Source organism: Salvelinus namaycush, chromosome 37 (genome assembly GCF_016432855.1).
Source record: "Salvelinus namaycush isolate Seneca chromosome 37, SaNama_1.0, whole genome shotgun sequence".
In the NCBI taxonomy this organism is placed as follows: Eukaryota; Metazoa; Chordata; class Actinopteri; order Salmoniformes; family Salmonidae; genus Salvelinus; species Salvelinus namaycush.
This window is the reverse complement of record NC_052343.1, coordinates 11,673,500-11,693,901: the sequence shown is the minus strand read 5'-3', so window position 1 is coordinate 11,693,901 and position 20,402 is coordinate 11,673,500. Positions and strand designations below refer to the sequence as shown.

General features: G+C 43.5%; 1 protein-coding gene across 1 annotated transcript in view; it reads right to left on the bottom strand.

Moving 5' to 3' along the window:
• The window catches only part of LOC120031417 (raftlin-like), a 64,707-nt gene extending 45,271 nt beyond the window's left edge, over positions 1 to 19,436 (bottom strand). The window contains exons 1-2 of the mRNA XM_038977156.1: positions 19,093 to 19,436; positions 9,563 to 9,729 (exon numbers count right to left, since the gene is read on the bottom strand). Of these exons, the coding sequence (XP_038833084.1) occupies positions 9,563 to 9,707 (145 nt within the window). The 5' untranslated portion in view covers positions 9,708 to 9,729; positions 19,093 to 19,436. The remainder of the gene's footprint in view (positions 1 to 9,562; positions 9,730 to 19,092) is intronic.
• Between the last annotated feature and the right edge of the window lie 966 nt (positions 19,437 to 20,402).

Genomic DNA, 20,402 nt, shown 5'->3' with positions numbered 1-20,402 from the left:
CCCCAGTACGCGTGCTTAGCCCAGTGCGGGCTATTCCACCTCGCCGCACTGGTAGGGCTAAGTTGGGCATCGAGCCGGATGTCATGAAGCCGGCCCAACGCATCTGTCTCCTCGGGCCGGCATACATGGCACCAGCCTTACAGATGGTGTCCCCGGTTCGCCAGCATAGCCCAGTGCGGGCTATTCCACCTCGCCGCACTGGCAGGGCTACGGGCACCATTCAACCTGGTAGGGTTGGGCAGGCTCGGTGCTCAAGAGCACGTGTCCTCCTTCACGGTCCGGTATACCCGGTGCCACCTCCAAGTACCAGTCCTCCGGTGGCAGCCCCCCGCACCAGGCTGTCTCTCCGGGTTCTCTCTCCAGCTGCTCCCACCTGTCCAGCGCTGTCAGAGCTTTCCTCCTCTCCAGCGCAGCCAGTGCCTATACCACGCACCAGGCTGTCTCTCCGTCTCCTCCCTACAGGTCTGCCAGTCTGCCCAGCGGCGCCTGAACTGCCCGTCTGCCCAACGCCGCATGAACTGCTCGTCTGGACTGAGCCGTCGTCCAGCCAGGACCAGCCAGAGCCGTCCAGCCAGGACCAGCCAGAGCCGTCCAGCCAGGACCAGCCAGAGCCGTCCAGCCAGGACCTGCCAGAGCCGTCCAGCCAGGACCTGCCAGAGCCGTCCAGCCAGGACCTGCCAGAGCCGTCCAGCCAGGACCTGCCAGAGCCGTCCAGCCAGGACCTGCCAGAGCCGTCCAGCCAGGACCTGCCAGAGTCCCTCAGCCCGGAGCTGCCGTCCCTCAGCCCGGAGCTGCCGTCCCTCAGCCCGGAGCTGCCGTCCCTCAGCCCGGAGCTGCCGTCCCTCAGCCCGGAGCTGCCCCTTATCCCGGTGCTGGCCCTTATCCCGGTGCTGCCCCTTCATTTAGGTGGGTTTAGTTGGAGGGTGGTCATTGGGAGGGGGATACAGAAGCGGGGAGTGACTATGGTGGTGTGGGGACAGCGTCCGGAGCCTGAGCCACCACCGTGGTCAGATGCCCACCCAGACCCTCCCCTAGACTTTGTGCTGGTGCGCCCGGCGTTCGCACCTTAAGGGGGGGGTTATGTCACGTTCCTGACCTGTTTTCTCTTGTTTTGTATGTGTTTATTGGTCAGGGCGTGAGTTTTGGGTGGGCAGTCTATGTTTTCTGTTTCTATGTTGGTTTTGGGTTGCCTGGTATGGCTCTCAATCAGAGGCAGGTGTTTGACGTTTCCTCTGATTGAGAGTCATATTAAGGTAGGTTGTTCTCACTGTTTGTTTGTGGGTGGTTGTCTCCTGTGTCTGTATGTATGTTCGTGCCACACGGGACTGTAGCGTTGGTTTGTAGTCTGTACCTGTTTCGTGCGTTCTTCGTTATATGTAAGTTCACATGTTTTAGGTCAGTCTACGTTCGTTTGTTGTTTTGTAATTATCAAGTGTTCTTCGTGTGTTTAGTTTCGTCTTGTAAATAAATCATTTATGTCATCATACCTCGCTGCAAATTGGTCTTCCGATCCCTCTCTCCTCTCCTCGTCCGAGGAGGAGGAGGAATTAGAGTTCCGTTACACTACTGGTATACCTCAGGGCTCAGTACAAGCCCCATCTAAAAGGCTGTGAACTTGAATATGTCCGATGATAGAAATGTGGCAGCCTAAAACTATCAATGAGGTGTTACATGTTTTTCAGCTAAGCGCAGGCCTCTTGAGAGACCACATACAGTGCCTTCAGAAAGTATTCATACCTCTTGAATTATTCCACATTTTGTTGTGTTACAGCCTGAATTCAAAATGGATTACATGTATTTTTTTCTCCCCCACCTACATACACCCCATAATGATAAAGTAAAACATGTTTTCAGAAATGCTTGCAAATGTACAGAAAATGAAATACAGAAATCTAATTTACATAAGTATACATCCCTGAGTCAATACATGTTAGAATCCCCTTTGGCAGCAATTACAGCTGTGAGTCTTTCTGGGTAATTCTAAAGAGCTTTGCACACCTAGATTGTACAATATTTTCACATTATTCTTTAAAAATGTCTTCAAGCTGTCAAGTTGTTGAATGATCATTAATAGACAGACATTTTCAAGGCTTGCCATATACTTTCAAGCCTGTAACTTGGTAAGCTAGTCCAGTGTATATTTGGCTTATGTTTAAGGTTATTGTCCTGCTGAAAGGTGAATGTCTCCCCCAGTGTCTGTTGGAAAGCAGACTAAACCAGGTTTTCCTACAGTTTCTTTTTATCCTAAAAAACTCCCGAGTCATTGCCGACGACAAGCATACCCATAATATGATGCAGCTACCACCATGCTTGAAAATATGAACAGTGGTACTCGATGATGTGTTTTGTTGGATTTGCCCCAAACATAACGATTTGTATTCAGAAATTGCCACATTTTATTCAGTTTTACTTTAGTGTCTTATTCCAAACAGGATGAATGTTTTGGAATATTCTGTACAGGCTTCCTTCTTTACACTCTGTAATTTAGGTTAGTATTGTGGAGTAACTACAATGTTGTTGATCCATCCTCAGTTTTCTCCTACCACAGCCATTAAAACTCTAACTGTTTTAAAGTTACCATTGGCCTCATGGTGAAATCCCTGAGCGGTTTCCTTCCTCTCCAGCAACTGAGTTAGGAAGGACGCTTGTATCTTAGTGACTGGGTGTATTGATACACTATTCAACTTCTGCTTCTTTTTTTTTTTTACCCATCTACCAATAGGTGCCTTTCTTTGCGAGGCATTGGAAAACCTACTGGTCTTTGTGGTTTAATCTGTTTTTGAAATTCACTGCTCAACTGAGGGACCTTACAAATAATTGAATGTGTGGGGTACAGAAATGAAGTATTCAGGCATTCAAAAAGCATGTTAAACACTATTATTGCACACAGAGTGGAGTCCATGCAAGTTATTATGTGACTCATTAAGCTAATTTTACTCCTGAACTTATTTAGGCTTGCCATGACAAAGGGGTTGAATACTAATTGACTCAAGACGTTTCAGCTTTTCATATTTAAATAATTTGTGAAAATGTCTAAAAACATAATTCCACTATGAAATTATGGGGTGTTGTGTGTAAGCCAGTGACACACAATCTCAATTGAGTCCATTTTAAATTCCGGCTATAACACAAACCGTGGAAAAAGTCAAGGGGTGTGAATACTTCTAGAAGGCACTAAGTGTCACAGCTGTATAGAGTGGATGATCCACTTCTATGTGCAGCCGGTACTGTAAAACATGTGTCTGCACCTGCATACACGGTGTGAATCATCTCATTCTCTTACATAGCATTAATAAATAACTCTACTCTTCGTCATATTTTCCATAGAGATGCATTAGCCGTAACATAAGTTAGGGAGGCATATTTTTATTTAACCTTTATTTAACTAGGCAAGTCAGTTAAGAACAAATTCGTATTTTCAATGACGGCCTAGAAACAGTGGGTTAACTGCCTTGTTCAGGGGCAGAACGACAGCGTTCTTGCAACGTTTCGGTTGCCGCCCCAGGCCAATTCCCCAGACTGAGTCTGAAGGCGCCAGTACGATACATCAAGAGATGCTCTCCTAAATGAATAAACAGATACTGTATCATCCACACCCTCTTCAGTAGTCATTAACTCCCATTGCAGAAAGCCTTGTACTCACACCTCAGTCTCCCAGCAGATGGGAGCTCCACCAGACAACAGGTGGTAGATCGTCATGGAAACCACACCCGGCACTATAATGATTGAACCCATGGAAACAATGCCTGGGACCTCGCTACCAACTCAGACGTATGAGTGAAATATGAGACAGATCTGCAATAATTACAGAATGTGTCTATGATCTTTATTATAATTAACTGCCTACAGTGCCTGCGGAAACCCCCATCTTTTGTTTGTAAATTACCAGAATAGATTGCTATAGACATATAGGATTATTATATATAATTGACGCTGTGATACCTACATACTTCACAAGCAATGTACTGAATTCTTGAAGGACAAGACCCGTGTTCCCATGAGTTATGAAAAAAGTAAAATGCAGGAGAATGACTGAAAAACATTTAAATATATTATTCAAGATAACAGATACAGACGACTGGTGCTACGTACGATTGAAAGTTTACACAGGATGAGAGACAGGCTCTCGGAGAAAGCACACACAACCAGTGTGTGTTGGTGAGTTGGGCTCAAACCTTGACATGACTATTTAGACAAGACATTTTGTCAATACGATACTTTTCTTCTGTGTGGTTTTCAGAGAACCCAGATAGCCCAACGGAGTCGAATGAACCCCGTTTAGCAAACATTTTCCCTAGTATGTCGATCGCTGAGGATAAGTCATTAGTGGGTAGGCTACTCTATTCCGTTATTGATGGTGAGTCCTTCAGGTTTATTTGAGGTTTGATAATTCCTCAGTGGAGTCTTGTGTTGGTTCTCACAGCAGAAATCTGAAGAGAACCCCCCCCCCCCATATCTGCATCGATCTAATGAGATAACTTCAAATATGCTTTTGAAAAGTCAGACTATTCATAACACGCCAGCTCAGAGGAGTTCAAACAGCTACAGAGTGTCTGAAGCTCTACATTAGTGGTTAATGGGAGAGAATGGCTGTAGGATAAGCAGTAAGTAGCATGGCAGTCTCGAGCTGTGCATGTCAATTATTAAGCAACATTTGTTGAATGACAACTGGAATCCCACTAACTGAATGAGAACGAAGATGAATGAAAAACAACTGTACATGTTCAGCTCTGTCATTAAAGTGTGCACATGCATACACTCTCAGTACATTCTGTATCTTGTCATTCCAATTGAAAGCTTTCACAGAAAACCAATGTCTCATGAACCTTGAGATGGACCTTCAACCAAGACTTTCTTTGAAAACAGAAATGTTCAAACCTAGCTTTCAGGAAGTGAGGTCAAGATTCTCCAGAATGAGGACACTTCCTGTGAACGGTGAGCAACAACCCAATGCCTTTTTTATAAAGTCCAAGAATAGCCAAGAGAGGAAACAATTTATCCTCTTTTTACAGCAGACAAATATCTTTGTTCCTCATTTGGGTTGTGTGAAGGCTGGGGCAGAGGTGTTTGGTTAAATTTAACTTGTTTACTCCTCTGCTAGCTATGCCTAGATTGCATTTTAACACAATCAATACTGTCATATTGGATCAGAGCAACAGGACAATAACACCCAATAAAGTTGTGAGGGAGCGTATAGGAGGTATTGTGTATCAGAGTAGCGGGAAGAGGAAGGACGCTAGGATAGAAAACGGGGTTGGTAAAAACAGGCACTCAAACACACACACACTCTTACAGTATATATACATACACACAAACACATAATGCACACAGATCCCACACTCAGAAATCCCCACACACCTCTAGAGAGAGAAAGAGAACTCTCCTGAAAGCTAAATAAGACAGGTTTATATCTGGGCTACCAGTAAAACCAAATCATGAACAGATTATTTGACTCCACGAAGGAGAAGGAACATAATTGTATGTACACATATTTCACATAGCAAATGAGGTTCCGTTCACCACAGAAGACAGACCCTTAGACACAGGAAACAGTATTTGCAGAATTAGAAGAATTTCCTCCTGTAGAATCAAGGCTAATCTCAAACATATTGCCTCAGACATAGGCTCAGATATAGGACGTAGAGAGTGAGAGGGGGAGAGGAAGGAAATGTACAGAAATCTGCATTTCCTGTTGATGAAAACGTTGTCAGCAGTTGCTCTTGTTTGAAGCCTAATGATTAGGAACCTGCTGAGTTTTACAATGTCAGACTTTTTAATGCTGCTCTAACACATTTTATTTGAAAAACAATAGGCTGGTATTCAACTGCTTGAGTTGTCCAAAGCAATAGTAAGGAACATTCAGCACTACATAGTAGCATAGTAGCGATCATCTGTAGCTGTATGGACACCTGTAAACGTATGCCTCCTGTATCGAGAAACCTCAAAGGGTATTTACATGTGAAGTATTTACAGAATAGTTAAACTTACAGTGTATGACATACACTGAGTGTACAAAACATTATGAACACCTGCTCTTTCCATGACATAGACTGACCAGGTGAATGCTATGATCCCTTGTAATTTGTTAAATCCACTTCAATCAGTGTAGATGAAGGGGAGGTGATAGGTTAAATAGGGATTTTAAAGCCTTGAGACAACTGAGACATGGATTGTGTATGTATGCCATTCAGAGATTGGGACAAAATATTTAAGTGCCTATGAACGGGCTATGGCAGTAGGTGGCAGGCGCACCGGTTTGCGTCAAGAACTGGAATGCTGCTGGGTTTTTCATGCTCAACAGTTTCCTGTGTGTATCAAGAATGGTCCACCACCAAAGGATATCCAGCCAGCTTGACACAACTGTGGGAAGCATTTGCATCAACATGGGCCAGCATCCCTGTGGAAAACTTTCGATGCCTTGTAGAGTCCATGCCCCGACGAATTGAGCCTATTCTGAGGACACAAGCGGGCTGCAACTCAATATTAGGAAGGTGTTCTTCATGTTTCGTACACTCAGTGTATTTGGTTACCGAGATTTAACTTAGTAGGAGCTGTCTGCTACCCAAAGCCATCTGTGGTTCATTGATTGAGTATGCTAATCCAACCATCGCTATCATCTACATTCACACTTTAAGGCAGATGTGCATCCTACATGTGCATGTCTTGGAATAGAAAATACCCATAATCATTAGGCCTACAGGCTCATTCATTTGTCATACCTCTAATGTTACGGTTAGGGGGTATAAAGTCATCGGATCCTAGATCTGTGGTTGGTGTCAACTTCTACCCTAAGCGTGTCTTTTCTGTTTCTACATTATAAACAATATGTTGAATGGAATCGAGCCATGCAAACACCTCACCCATGCAGTGAGAATATAATGGAAATCTAATGTAAAACCTGATGACCGTGAATTCACTTCAATGTCGTTCCCCGAGAACCAACCGCGGTTCAATTCTCCCTCTCGGAGTGGTGAACTAGGATAAATTCTGGCTCCCCGCATCCAGGGGCTACTCTCCACTCAGAACACACTACGGTGTTCTAAAATTCCACTGACCTCTCATTTCCGTGCTCCATATTTCTGCTTCCGATCAGAGCACAGGCGGAACGCCGCTGCTTCTACACGTCAGTCACACGGAGCGGTGAGAAAAGCTTATATTAACAAGAGGACTTCAGGCTCTGGGGGTTTTGCATATAAATAATGTGTCTGGAGCCAAGATGAAATCAAATGGTGTGTGCGTGCGTGCCTGTGTGTCTGTCAGCTGGATTTGATTTCAAGGACAAAATCTCTGTAGCTATATGCTGTCTACTGGAGACTAACATAAGTGTGTTTTCAATTTTTCATCCTCTTGACATTTTAAATATTTGAAATCATAGTTTTGGAAATAAAATACGTGCCAATCACTCCAAGACCTTTTCTCTGTATGTAGGGTGAGATGGCTTCTTTCCACACCGGTTAGCACAGCACTCACTTTATCCTTTCCCTATGGGGTCATGGTGTTAATATCAAATAATTCTTGCCTCTGTTTCAAAGCCATTTTCTGAGGTAAATGAAAGGTAGCAGCATGGCCATTTTGGTGAATGTGTGCAATAAACTGACAATAAACATGGAGATATAGCTTGCTAGCTAAGGCTGCCTGGTATTTACAGTGGCAGTTTATTAAAAGCTCATGACACATTGCTCTTCATATTTTGGTCCGGTCTTTATGTGGTTCAACATGACCCCCTATCATTTGGTCATTTATCTAAGGGACGCTTTCACATATCCCCTTATTATCCTGATTCTGGAGCATTTGGTACCCTGGTCCGCGCTATAAAGCATGTGTGAAACCCAAAAGATCCTGGACCTGTGTGAGAAAAGGGTCCAAGACCCAGAACCAGAGTACCAGATATTGTGACACGGCAGCGTGAGTTGTGTGGAACATTTTTGCCCGTTGTAAACAAGCTAGCTCACTAACGTCATGTAAAATGTGCATCTCGCTAACCGCACCTTGAAACTGTTATTTTCAGGTCTTGTGTAAGCAAAACGTATTCTGTAGAATTCTCACAAAATCCTCCAGGACACCAAACCAGGGTACCAAATGGCATATGTGAAAAAAAGTAACTAGCAGTGCTATATGGTGCCTGTTTTAGAGATACATTGAGCTATGGACATGATTGGAAACAAATAAACAAGAACATTTGTAATCTTCCTAATGTCCTAATTTTGTCCTCAATTCTCATAGTTATCTAAACGATTTGATTAGTTGAAAGTGTTTTGTTAGAGCCTGTTGCTGAAACCAAAACACTTTTTAGAACAAGAAAGTATGAACCTGGATAGAGGCCACATTTACATTACAAATAGGAATAAACAGGCTAGGTAGTATATACAGCCATGAGTACGTATAGTGCACTTCTGTGATCATATTAAATGTTGTGTATTTTCTAGGAAACAGCACTAACAGTGGCAAGAACTGTGGAACTACCTGTAGCCTAGTCACATGCCTGGTACAATAGAATTACATACAGTAAGTTATCCCCCAACAGTTACCCTGGAAAACTGTTTCGATAATGTAAGGATTTTCAGACGGTCCCAAACACCACACAGACTCAATATAGTCCTAGGAGACATAAACAGGCACAGCTTTAAAGAAAGAGCGAGGCAGAGAACTGAGAAAGAGTGAGAGAGACAGACAGACACAGAGAGCGAGAGCGCGGGAGAGACAGAGAAAGAGACGCACGCATACAGCCCCAGACACCCTATCTGTATCTTAGTACCCATTCTCTCCCCGTCAAAGTGACTCGCTAATGGAGTCTAACAGACTGTCACAGCCGACGCACAGCACACTACATCTCCCAGCTCCAGAGGACTGCATCTCCCACCAGCCCACCACCATTCACACTGTTTGAATTGTAACTTCTCTTGAAGGGAAATAAAGTGATGGCTATATTTATAGAAGATGGCTATATTTATCCCCAGCTTCCATGGGTCCCGCCCCTGAGCCATGAGCAGAGCAGGTCTCAGGAAGCAACACCCACCTTGCATCTCATAAACACCTCAAATTGCAACAAGAAAGGCCTCTGTGGGCTGGGGGTGTGTGAGGAGGTGGGAGAGGGAGTCTATTATGGTGGAGGAATGTATTTCAATCTAACAATGTGAGAGGTGGAGAACGTGTTCTGTGGTTGGAGTACCTGTTGTGTTTGTTAGTTTTATGTCTGGTACTGAACTTGAAGAATATATATTTTTTATTTAACCTTTATTTAAGTAGGCAAGTCAGTTAAGAACAAATTCTTATTTACAATGACGGCCTAGGAACAGTGGGTTAACTGCCTTGTTCAGGGGCAAAACGACAGATTTTTAGCTTGTCAGCTCGGGGAATCGATATAGCAATCTTTCGGTTACTGGCCCAATGCTCTAACCACTAGGCTACCTGCCACCCCTAATAATATGATGGTTAAGGATATCTTTGGTGTGTAAAAAGAGAGTTGGAGAACATTATAAATGTAATATTCTTACTGTAACAAATACATTTTGAAATGGCTTAGAAATAACAACTGAATTCTCTGAAAAGTTGCATGTCTTACCGTCTTTCCCTACGAGGAAGTCAACGTATTGGTATGTGTAGGCTACGCCCACCTTGGTCTCCACCTGTGGTCTCTTCAGGGTGGAGTAGATCTTCCCTGGACTGCTCTCCTCTGATGGCTTCAGCTTCCTCAGTCCACAGCCCATCTCCCCAGAGTGTGTATGGACCCTACATAGGGAGTAGATGGGGCAGAATGAGGTTCTGTAAGAATGTGTGTGTGTGTGTATAATAATAACAATAATAATAATAATGTGGGTTCTTATATTTGTCCTATTTCACACATGTACAAGTGTTAATTAATACATGTGTGAATTGGAAATGTGTTTTTTTGCATATCCTAACTCCCACTGAGACACCCTCGAAGAGTGGTGTCATGGCCAGGGTCTGCCATCACCTTGTTGGCTCAGATTTAAACTAGCAACCTTTCGGTTACTAGCCCAATGCTCTAACTGCTAGGCTACCTGACACCCGTGTGTGTGTGTGAAACTGGACACCAGTCCCCAAAGCATAAAACATGTCCAATTTAGGGAGAGATGGATTAATCTCTCGATCATACACACACACACACACACACACACACACACACACACACACACACACACACACACACACACACACACACACACACACACACACACACACACACACACACACACACACACACACACACACACACACACACCCCTCACGTACGGGGCCCCAAGGGAGTCTCAGAGGGAAAACCTATAAAGAAAAACATGCTGGATAAGTGGCTCCAAATAAATAAATAAAAAAGGGCATAAATGAGCTTGATTTTTCATGTGTTCCGGAGCCCTCTTTCCCTGGGGTACAAATTAACAGAGACAACCATGAAAGACTATGGAAAAGGGCCTCTAAAGAGCCTGTGCACCGGGCGTCACCGAAATGGCTTGTGACAGCGGTGCTGTATCTCCATTGGCTCAGGCTGGCACAGGTAATATCCCATTGTACTCTGCTGATTAAACCAGGGAGGGTGGGATGGTGGTCCAGGGGGCACCGGCCCCCCAGCTGATGAGGAACGCACTTTATTATGTTCCCATCTAATTATACGCCGTTCCGGGCTCCGCCAGCGTACTAATCCAAGAGGCCGTGGCGGAGATAGGAGGATGGGGGTGGGGGGGGAGCGAATCGGTGTTCTGTTAATGAGGTGAGCAGGAAGAATGAAAAGGTGAGAATCAATCAAGGGAAAAAGAGGAAATGGGTGGCTGGTGGAGATGGTTCGTTAGAGAGACGAGTTAGGTAATGCATGGCAAGTAGAGTCTGGAGAGAGAGGCCACTGTAATTAGACCCTGTTGAATAGAAGTGACAAGAAGGGGGAGATGGCAGAGATTCAAAAGTGTTGTGGAAGACAGTGGCTCTCATGACAACACCTACATAGATATCCGTGTTTGTATTATGAAATGAAATGTGCATATCATCTGTAATCTTTATGTCTCTTTTTGATCAATTTCATGAGTGTGCATAAAATGTATAATTTATAACAATACAAGCAATGGCTTTCAAGTCAATACAAGCAGCGGCATACTGCAGTTTTATAGACCATCTCATACTCATATTTTGCAATGAGGCTGAGAGAATTTAGCATTTTTTTAAGCAAATGTCCTGCTATTCTACACATTTTGCCATGAGTCAGATAATTTAGCAGTTTTACAGCTTATTTCCTGTCATTCTAAACAATTTTGTCATGGCTTATGACCTGCCTTGCGGGGGCTGCAGGGCGTGTAGTACGCCAGTGAATACAAGGAATGCTTGCAGGATCTGATGTTTTCTATTTTTGTAAATATGTTTCAAAGAGGTTTTAAAATTGGTTTTAAATGTTTAAAATAGAGCTCGGTGAGTCATCTCTGGGAATTGTGTAATTTCTCCTCTGTGTCTTTAAACTGGGGCTCATGCCTCAATTCTCAAATCAAGAGCACACATTTCAAAGCCAAAATAAACAAAAAAACAGATCTTCCATTTCCCTAAAAGTGTTCAATTTCTCCTAAACCGCCCCCCAGGACTGAACTCTAAAGCAACTCGGCTCAATGACATCAACATTTTTCTGTCATCAAAGAAAATAGGCAAATACTACAGTAAAATATCCATAGTTTTTAATATTCTCTCTTTCACCTCAGATGTGCTCCGCTCTGTTTAAGTTCCAGTGAACTCCGGAGAGAGGCTCCGCGATGTAGTGTACAGGAGAGGCAGAAGTATGAACAAAAGTAGAAGAGAGAAAAACAATGGGCTGAACATTTTAGAAAAACGGAGGGGCTCTTATTTGTATAACTCCTGGAGACCGACGGGGGGGAGTGAGGCGAGGCCGGGGTATTTTTAGAGTTGACAGCGGAAGTGTGAGATGTTTGTGATTTTCAGAGTGACTGTTTTCCCTCTCAAACTTCTCCTCAGAGTCGAGGTGCATGTTCTGAGCACGCTCTGTCTGAGCTCTGCCTCCAAGGGCCCGCTTTGGTTAATCTCCTCTGCTTTTTAGACTGACAGCGAGGGAGTTTGGGTTACACCAACAGTCTAAACAAAGGCTCGATATTGTCAGAAAAACAGAAAGGCATTGATTCTTTGCTGAATTAGTAATGATCGGTTGTACTTCTATAGGACAGATATATACTGAACAAAATATAAACGCAACCTGCAACAATTTCAACGATTTTACAGTTCATGTAAGGAAATCAGTCAACTGAAATAAATGAATTAGGCCCTAAGCTATGGATTTCACATGACTGGGAATACATATGCATCTGTTGGTCACAGATACCTTAATAAAAAAGATCGGCATGGATCAGAAAATCAGAAAACCAGTCATTATATGGTATGACCACCATTTGTTTCATACAGCGCTTCTCCTTGGCATAGAGTTGATCAGGCTGTTGATTGTGGTCTGGAACTGGAACACGCTGTGGTAAACGTCGATCCAGAGCATCCCAAACATGCTCAATCGGTGACATGTCTGGTGAGTATGCAGGCCATGAAAGAACTGGGGTGATGGCGGCAGATATATGGCACGACAATGGGCCTCGGGATCTTGTCAAAATACCTCTGTGCATTCAAATTGCCATCGATAAAATGCAATCGTGTTCACTGTCCGTAGCTTATGCCTGCCCATACCATAACCCCACCTCCATCATTGGACACTCTGATCACAACGTTGACATCAGCAAACATCGCTGGCTGACACCACGCCATACACGCTGTCTCCCAACTGCCCGGTACAGTTGAAACTGGGATTCATCTGCAAAGAGCACACTTCTCCAGCATGCCAGTGGCTATCGATGGTGAGGAGTTGCCCCCTGTAGTCAGGTCAAGACCCTGGTGAGGAAGACGTGCACGCAGTTGATCTTCCCTGAGTCGGTTTCTGACAGTTTGAGCAGAAATTATTTGGTTATGCAAACAAACAGTTTCATCAGCTGTCCGGGTGGCTGGTCTCAGACCATGCATTGTTGGTTAAGGGCTTGTAAGTAAACATTGCAGAGTAAGGTCTACACCAGGGTCCAGTCCCCGAGGGCCTGATTTGTGTCACAGTTTTGCCCCAGGCCCAGCTAACACACCTGACTCCAATAATCACCTAATCATGATCTTCAGTTTAGAATGCAATTTGATTAATCAGCTGTGTTTGCTAGGGATGGAGAAAAAGTGTGACACCAATCAGGCCCCCGAGGCCTGGAGTTTCCCACCCCTGATCTACACCTTCAGCGCATGTGACAAATAAAATTTGATACGAAGAAGCCGGATGTGGAGGTCCTGGGCTGGCGTGGTTACACATGGTCTGTGGTTGTGAGGCCGGTTGGACGTACTGCCAAATTCTATAAAACGACATTGAGGCGGCTTATGGAAGAGAAATGAACATTCAATTATCTGGCAACAGCTCTGGTGGACATTCCTGCAGTCAGCAAGCCAATTGCACACTCCCCCAAAACTGCCAAGACAGCAGCTAATGTGGATCCTTAATACATTTGAAATTCAATAGTTAAACATCCCTCATAACCACCTAATTCTCCACAGTTGCTTAGCACATGATTTATGTTATATCTGCATGGGAGGAAACATCATACATGAGCTAATAATGTACGATGATTCTGTAAAAAAGTATTTGGCTGGATATTGCCAAATATGGGCAACAAAATAACAAGAGTGATGATTCATTGTCTTTCCATAATGCTATCTAATAATAAAATAATTTGTCTTCTTGGAAGTGTCATATAAAGATACACATCTTGAGAACAAAGCTCAACTTGTTATGAAAAGATCTCTTTGGACAAGAAAGGATTAGAGCAGTGGTCACCAACCGGTTGATCGGATTCTAAGTTGATCACCAAACATTTCTGTAAAAAACCCAACTCTAAAGCCTCGTGTTCCTATTTTCTACATGTGTTTTGCGCCGTTGCCAGTAGGCACACAATGATTCAGCAGCCCTAGTGCCGGGATGTCTGAAGGTAGAAATCAAGTGCACCTATAGGCCTATCGCTGACCAATCAGATAGCTCAGATAACCGTGTCTGCACAGTTTCCTCGAGCCATAGACTGTAAAAAGAAGCCTCGAACAAGCAGCAAAGTTGGTACTCTGAGATTTCAAAACTTTCAAAACCAACAAATACAGCAAAGAGCTGCTGTTTTATGAGTAAGTTCATGTTTATTCAGCACTGTCAAAACTTTGTTCAACACTTTTGTCAAATGCACGTTCTCCATACTTCCACTCATGCTACAACCAGCACTGCAGCTGCAATGAATGCGTATAATGTTAGAAAAGGGTTCCAATAAGCTTGTGTTGTTATTATTAGCGTCTTGTCATTTTTAATACGCAGGAATATTTCACTTTCTCTGGTCATAGGAATAACATGAATTGGCGTATGAGGCAAAAATAATGCAGTGTGACTTGAGTTTCGCCATCAGCTGGAAGACTGTCTCCTTTTCTCAGTGGAGGGATGGAGCGCAGAGGCCGATAAGTCGGGTGAGAGGCAGCATCACCGCTGCTCCTTCCCTCCCCTCAGACTGACCATCTGTCCAGTAAAAAAAAAAATATTTTAGAAAATAAACAAATGATCATGCTCACTTTGCTGTGCCTCACAAGTAATACAATGATCTCCTACCAGTGTGATCATATACCTAATTTTAAATATCATTCCAAAATGGTCTGAGAAGAACAACATTGGCAGGGTAATTCAAGCATAGCCAATATGCAGTGACAATGTATTGGGCTTATAGCTTATTACACAAACCTCAATGCTACAGAACTGTTTTAATTGGGTAATGATGCATAGGCTTACGTTATTTAAGTCATGCTTAAAAAAAAAATCTGAGTGATAGATCTCGACTTGCATTTTGACTTAGAAAGTGATCTTGACTCAGAAAAGGTTGGTGCCCACTGGATTAGAGGAAGAGTTAGCCATCTCCAAACTTAAAGGGGGCTGAACTTCCTGATTTGGCCTTGTTTTTCAGCTTGGTCATTAAGAAATGCAGTGAAGGCAAACAAGAGTTGTCTTGGGGGGGGGGGGTCTCTTCTGTGTTTGTTCGCATGTGGCAAGCTTATGTACATTCACTCTGCCAAAACACTACACAGTTACAGTCACTCATCCTTCTAAATAACTTGAAATAGTCTAATCAGGTCTTCTGTCTTGAAGTCGCCTAGGCTAGCTAGTGCTATCTAACTTCTTTCGCCAATTAGCTTCAGCCGGCTGGTGTGCGACTGTGGCAAAGTTGACATTGGACAGCTCTGGGGCTAGTTAGGGACTGTCAATAACTTACGCAATGCAAATGGAACAATATTTTAATGTTGCACATATTTTAGTTCTCATTAAATGCTTTCAATTTTTGTATTTCTAAAATCTGTAGTTGGTTTAAGGTTTTTAAGTCATTTTTAAATCTGGTGCTATTGACATTTAAAAATATTGTCCCGTGTACAGTAAATTGGGTAATTTACTATTGGTCCCTAACTAGCCCCATAGGGATATCGAACGTCAAACCAAATTGACCGTGGGCATTACGATCAGATCACATGCAGCTGTGGCCCGAAATGATGATTACTTGGGTGCTGCCAGCTGTGGGCAGGATTGAAATATATCCAACCCAAAGGAAGTTGACAGTACCCTTCATTCCGTGACGTACCAATTGTTTTCCTATCATCTCACAAATCTCTGTTTTGGACGAGACTGACTTTACGACCAAAATGATCCTATTTACACTTTGTAGTAAATTTTCACAATCGAATAAATGTTTGACTCCCATCGATGCCACATAGGCTGTTTTTAAGTTGCTTTTCAGGGGCAGTCGCTCTTTAAAACACGGCCATCTCTTACATTTCCCCCATCTCTGCCCCTGACTTCTGCCTGTGTCTACCACATTAACTCCGATTACCCCGCTTCTTCAATGTGACAAATAAAGCAGTTGTGCACAAGGCGCAGTTTCCTGGCGGCTGTTGTGTTGTCCACTCAGGGGGGAGAGTGCTCTCAGGGGCCCGGAGAAGGGCCATTCCCTGTTTGGACTTCCTCCCTCACTTCCTTCCTTGGCTCCTCACCTGGGCGGGACAGTGACAAGGAGGATAGGAGCAAGGGGCCCAACAGAGGAAAAACAGAGTTGGGCTGGGATTTAGGTTGTGTTCGTGACCATACTACAACAACAAAAACAATTAGACCAGTGCTAATATTACATAGCTTGAAAACAATGACCAGAACACATTCCCAAATACCTTCTCTGAAAACTGGAATAGCTTTTTTGAAAACCCACAGATAGACACAGTTTATTATATTCAATATAAATCTCCAAGGACAAGACATAATGACACACATAAAGAAAGAGCCTTGCTGAAAGATGAGGGGAGATAAGTGCTGGTAAAAATAGAGCGTAGTAAACAAGCGTCTGCTTGAGCCTCTCCAGTGCTTCAAGGCTGAGTGTCCTGGCTGTCCCGGTGGTTGGTTCTCTCTGGTTCCAGCCAAGCCATCCCTCTATCATCTCAAGGCCTGGGCACAGCCGGCTACATATGCTGCACCCAGACACACATGTACTGTAGGGAGCTATTGCCATGGGAACCAGCCCCTTTAGAACTACTTCCTCTCTCAGGAGAATAATAGACACCAATATCTATTTTCCTCTCTCCAAGGGCTAAGCTCTCATCTCTCCCTTCTCTTTCTCTCACTGCCTGTAAGGTCTTCTCTCTAATTTCCTCCCAGTCTCTGACTTTCAGTTCTGTATTTTGCATTTGCTTTGTTTGACAGTCATTATCTTGATAAAGTATGTATAATCTGATCTATTCACACTGGGATTTATACAATACTCTGAACTCAACACATTTCTAAATCTATCATGGATAAACATAGCAAATGGATGAGTCAGATCATGGCCAAAGTGAATGGCACACGGCAAGAAGGAAAATAATCATGTGAAAGAGGAAAAGCCCGTTGATAATAGAAACATTAATTATTTTGTCATATTCTATTTTCCAAAACATAGGGATAAAGATTTCAAGGAATGGCTCATTGGTTTTCATGCGAACTTGCTGGAGGCAGGCCATTTTTTATTACAGCCAACTGAAGCCAAGTTTTGCTTTTCAGATACAGTATCGCCAAGTCCTTGAACATTACTTGATCAATACTGATGCAATTCTTGACCACCCAGTCAATTTTCCTTTGACAAATACAGTATCAAAGGGGAGTTTTATTCCTCGCTTAGCCACTACAAAACAAGTGAATACTAGATACCACCATGTTTTCCTTACAGCAAAGGGACTTCTCTTAATATCCATTCTTAGTCATTTAAGGCTATGCCAAAGGCTTGAATACATTGGTCTCTTCAAAAGCCCATCCCTAAAGAAAGAAAAAGGAACAATCTTTGCCACAGATCATGTACCCAAGCATTTCAAAGGATATAGATGTGATGCTTATGCAAGAGTATAATCCACTTAGACTGTCATCGCTGTCAGGAGAAGTGCAAAGAATTACCCGTCATCTTTCACAAATTAACCAGGCTAAGCTGTTTACCCAAAAGGCCTAAAATACAGTGGGTAAGTACTTGTAGGGAGGCACATAGGGATAAATACAGTACGTGTGGGATTGTGTGTGTAGAATCTTTCAATATGCAAATATTATTTCAGTAATTCTCCGTTTTGGTTCTTGTTTAAACTATGTTTTATTGGAAGACAGAACTAGGTTCAAGTACTTTACTGTAAAATGCAGTAAACTTGTAGACTAGTGGTCAACGTTTTCCTTTTCCCTCTGTGAATGTCTGCACTCTACATGCTGTGGAGAGTAGAACATCAATTAAGGTTTAAATCAAGCAAGACTTTCCAATTCTATTCAAGCCAATTCAATTCAAATTCAACTCAGTACCAGATAAATCTCTACACCCTGGTCCGGTAGCAAACATATGGGAACTGGATTCAAATGGAAGTTTGAACGTCAACGCAGCTGGATGACTGAAGTAAATTTTCAGAAAATCTGTAAACATGAACAACTTTATGAAACACACAATAGTGAGTTTCTACTATGTAGGCCTTATTGATTATATCAGGCGAGTATTCAATGTGACAACGTAACTATATCATGAAACTGTTACTGCTCCGGCTCCCTCGCTTCACCTTTTGCCCCATCTATTATTCTCTGTTTCAAATGAGGCCTACAGTATGGAGCATATACCACAATGACTTTCCCATTCAGAGCTAGCCAGTTATATTTGGGTTGTGGCTAGTCTGTGATGCAGTAATTTGCGGGTTCCTGGTAAAAAAGTATTTCGCTCTGTGTGTGTGTGTGTGTGTGTGTGTGTGTGCTAGCTCGTGACCCAGCAACAATAAAGGGTTAACAGCCCAGCCCTCACACCCCACCAGCTGGAAATGATTAACAGTTCACTTAAACAGAACTCTCTCTCTTCCTCACTCACTCATTCCTTCTCACTCTTCCTGTCTGTGTGCATTCCTCTCTCATGCCCTCTTCTCCTTTCTCCCAACCTCTTATCCCTTCAACTCTCTACTTTGTCCCTCCCTCTTGCTTTCTCTCACACTGGCAAACACACACACACTCTCTCTCTCTCTCTGCAGTAGAGGCTAAGGTTAAATACTGTATGTCAAGCACATCTTGAAATACCATCAGGGTTCAGTGATTGGAGCCAGGTAGACATTTTTGGCATTCTCACCCCTCTGGTGCTGCACATGTGACTTCAAACCAACCAGCTCATTGATCTGCATGATTACTGCTCTGAGCATGAGCGTGTGTTTATGTGTGTGTACACATGTGTGTATGGGAGGAGTGTGGGTTGGTGATCAGGAGTTTCTTGTAAGACATTGCACACAAGCCAAACTTGTGGCTTGCGGCATCCCTTGACTGATACATGCGTCCTCATTAATCTGCCTCTGAACGGTTGTTACGCTATAAACAACTAGAACACTAAGTTGTCTGTGACTTCTGTCCAAAGAGTTGTACAGTCGGTCTTTATCAGTGTCTTTTCCTATAGGCTACATATTTATTTTCTCAAGCCTTGACAAATAAGGATGTGGACAAGTGGTAAACACATGCAAGTTAAAGTAGAAAGAAGAGGGAGTTACCTGATCAGAAGCTGTTGACTACAGGAGTTGGAAAGTTCACTGTTGAAATCAAGAGAAAGCCACTGGAAAGGCTCCTCGAACAAACACACACATTCTACTGGCAGGAGAACAGCACAACGCAACAGTCCACTCTCAGATCCTCTGCGATTCTTCACTCAGGTCCTACCGATACAGCTCGAACGGAGGCTTTCGGTCAAAGGAAAAAAAGACAGCGAGAAGACTCAAATCTGGATGGGATCAGTAGCTCCGCTGGCTTGTTCTATCCTCGCTAGAGGCTCACTAGCTAACCGTGCGCAGCAAACACTTTGAGCGCGTGCGTTTAGGTCATGCTCAAAGTATGCATCGGCTATGTTCTGCAAGCTCAGGGAAACCACATCCTGTCACATATCAACCTCCCCTCTCTCTCTCTCTCTCTCTTGTGATTGTCTGAAGCGACGGAGCGCTCTGACCCAACCTCTGTTCGGCGCAGCCCCTCCACCCCTCTATCTTTCCCTCTCCCTCTCTTTCACTCACTCAAGGCTTCTCCGGGAGCCGCACCAGTTCCAGTCGACTGACTGAAGAATCCATCTGACGATGAGGCTGGGGGAAGGAGGGAGGGAGAGGTGGGAAATGCCAGGGAGAGAGAGCGAAATGAAGATAGGTGAGGAAGCAAGAACGGGTGTACAAGGAGTAAAAGTGGAAGAAAAGACAGAAGGATGGATAATAAAAATTGTAATTTCAAAGAGAGATATAATATATTATATATACTAGTATATTCCTTGAGAATTTGGTGGGGTTGACTATGGGTAGGGTACAGGGTGTGAGGATGTTTTGGTGGGTAAGTTGTGTCAGCACTTCTATGGTGACTATACATATTTAATACGGCCCTGTCGAGGCCCCCTATAGCTGCATATGCATTATTCACACCAGTCTGTGAGAGCGACCACCGCTCTGGAGATAGGTGTTTCAGTATGATAGGTTGGATAAAGGAATAAAGACAGACACCAATGTCAAGTTCAACAGCCTTCTTAAGCATTGTACAAATCCCTACGCGTGGAGTCTGGGGAACAGTCCAGCTAGTCGATTACCTATCAACTAGACTCCGTAACATCATCCTTTTCAATAGAAAGTGCAAACATAACGGCATAACATTGAGTTCTTAACAGTCAAGTGTTGATGAATCGTTACTGGAGAAATGAGACCAAGTTGAGACATTGGACGAGGTGGATAAGGTATAGTAAAGGCAGTTTATTCAGAGGTAAAGATATCTGGCAAAGCGTGCTGCACGGCCCCGTTCGTCTAGCTCGTATGGAACCGTCGGAAGAGAGGGC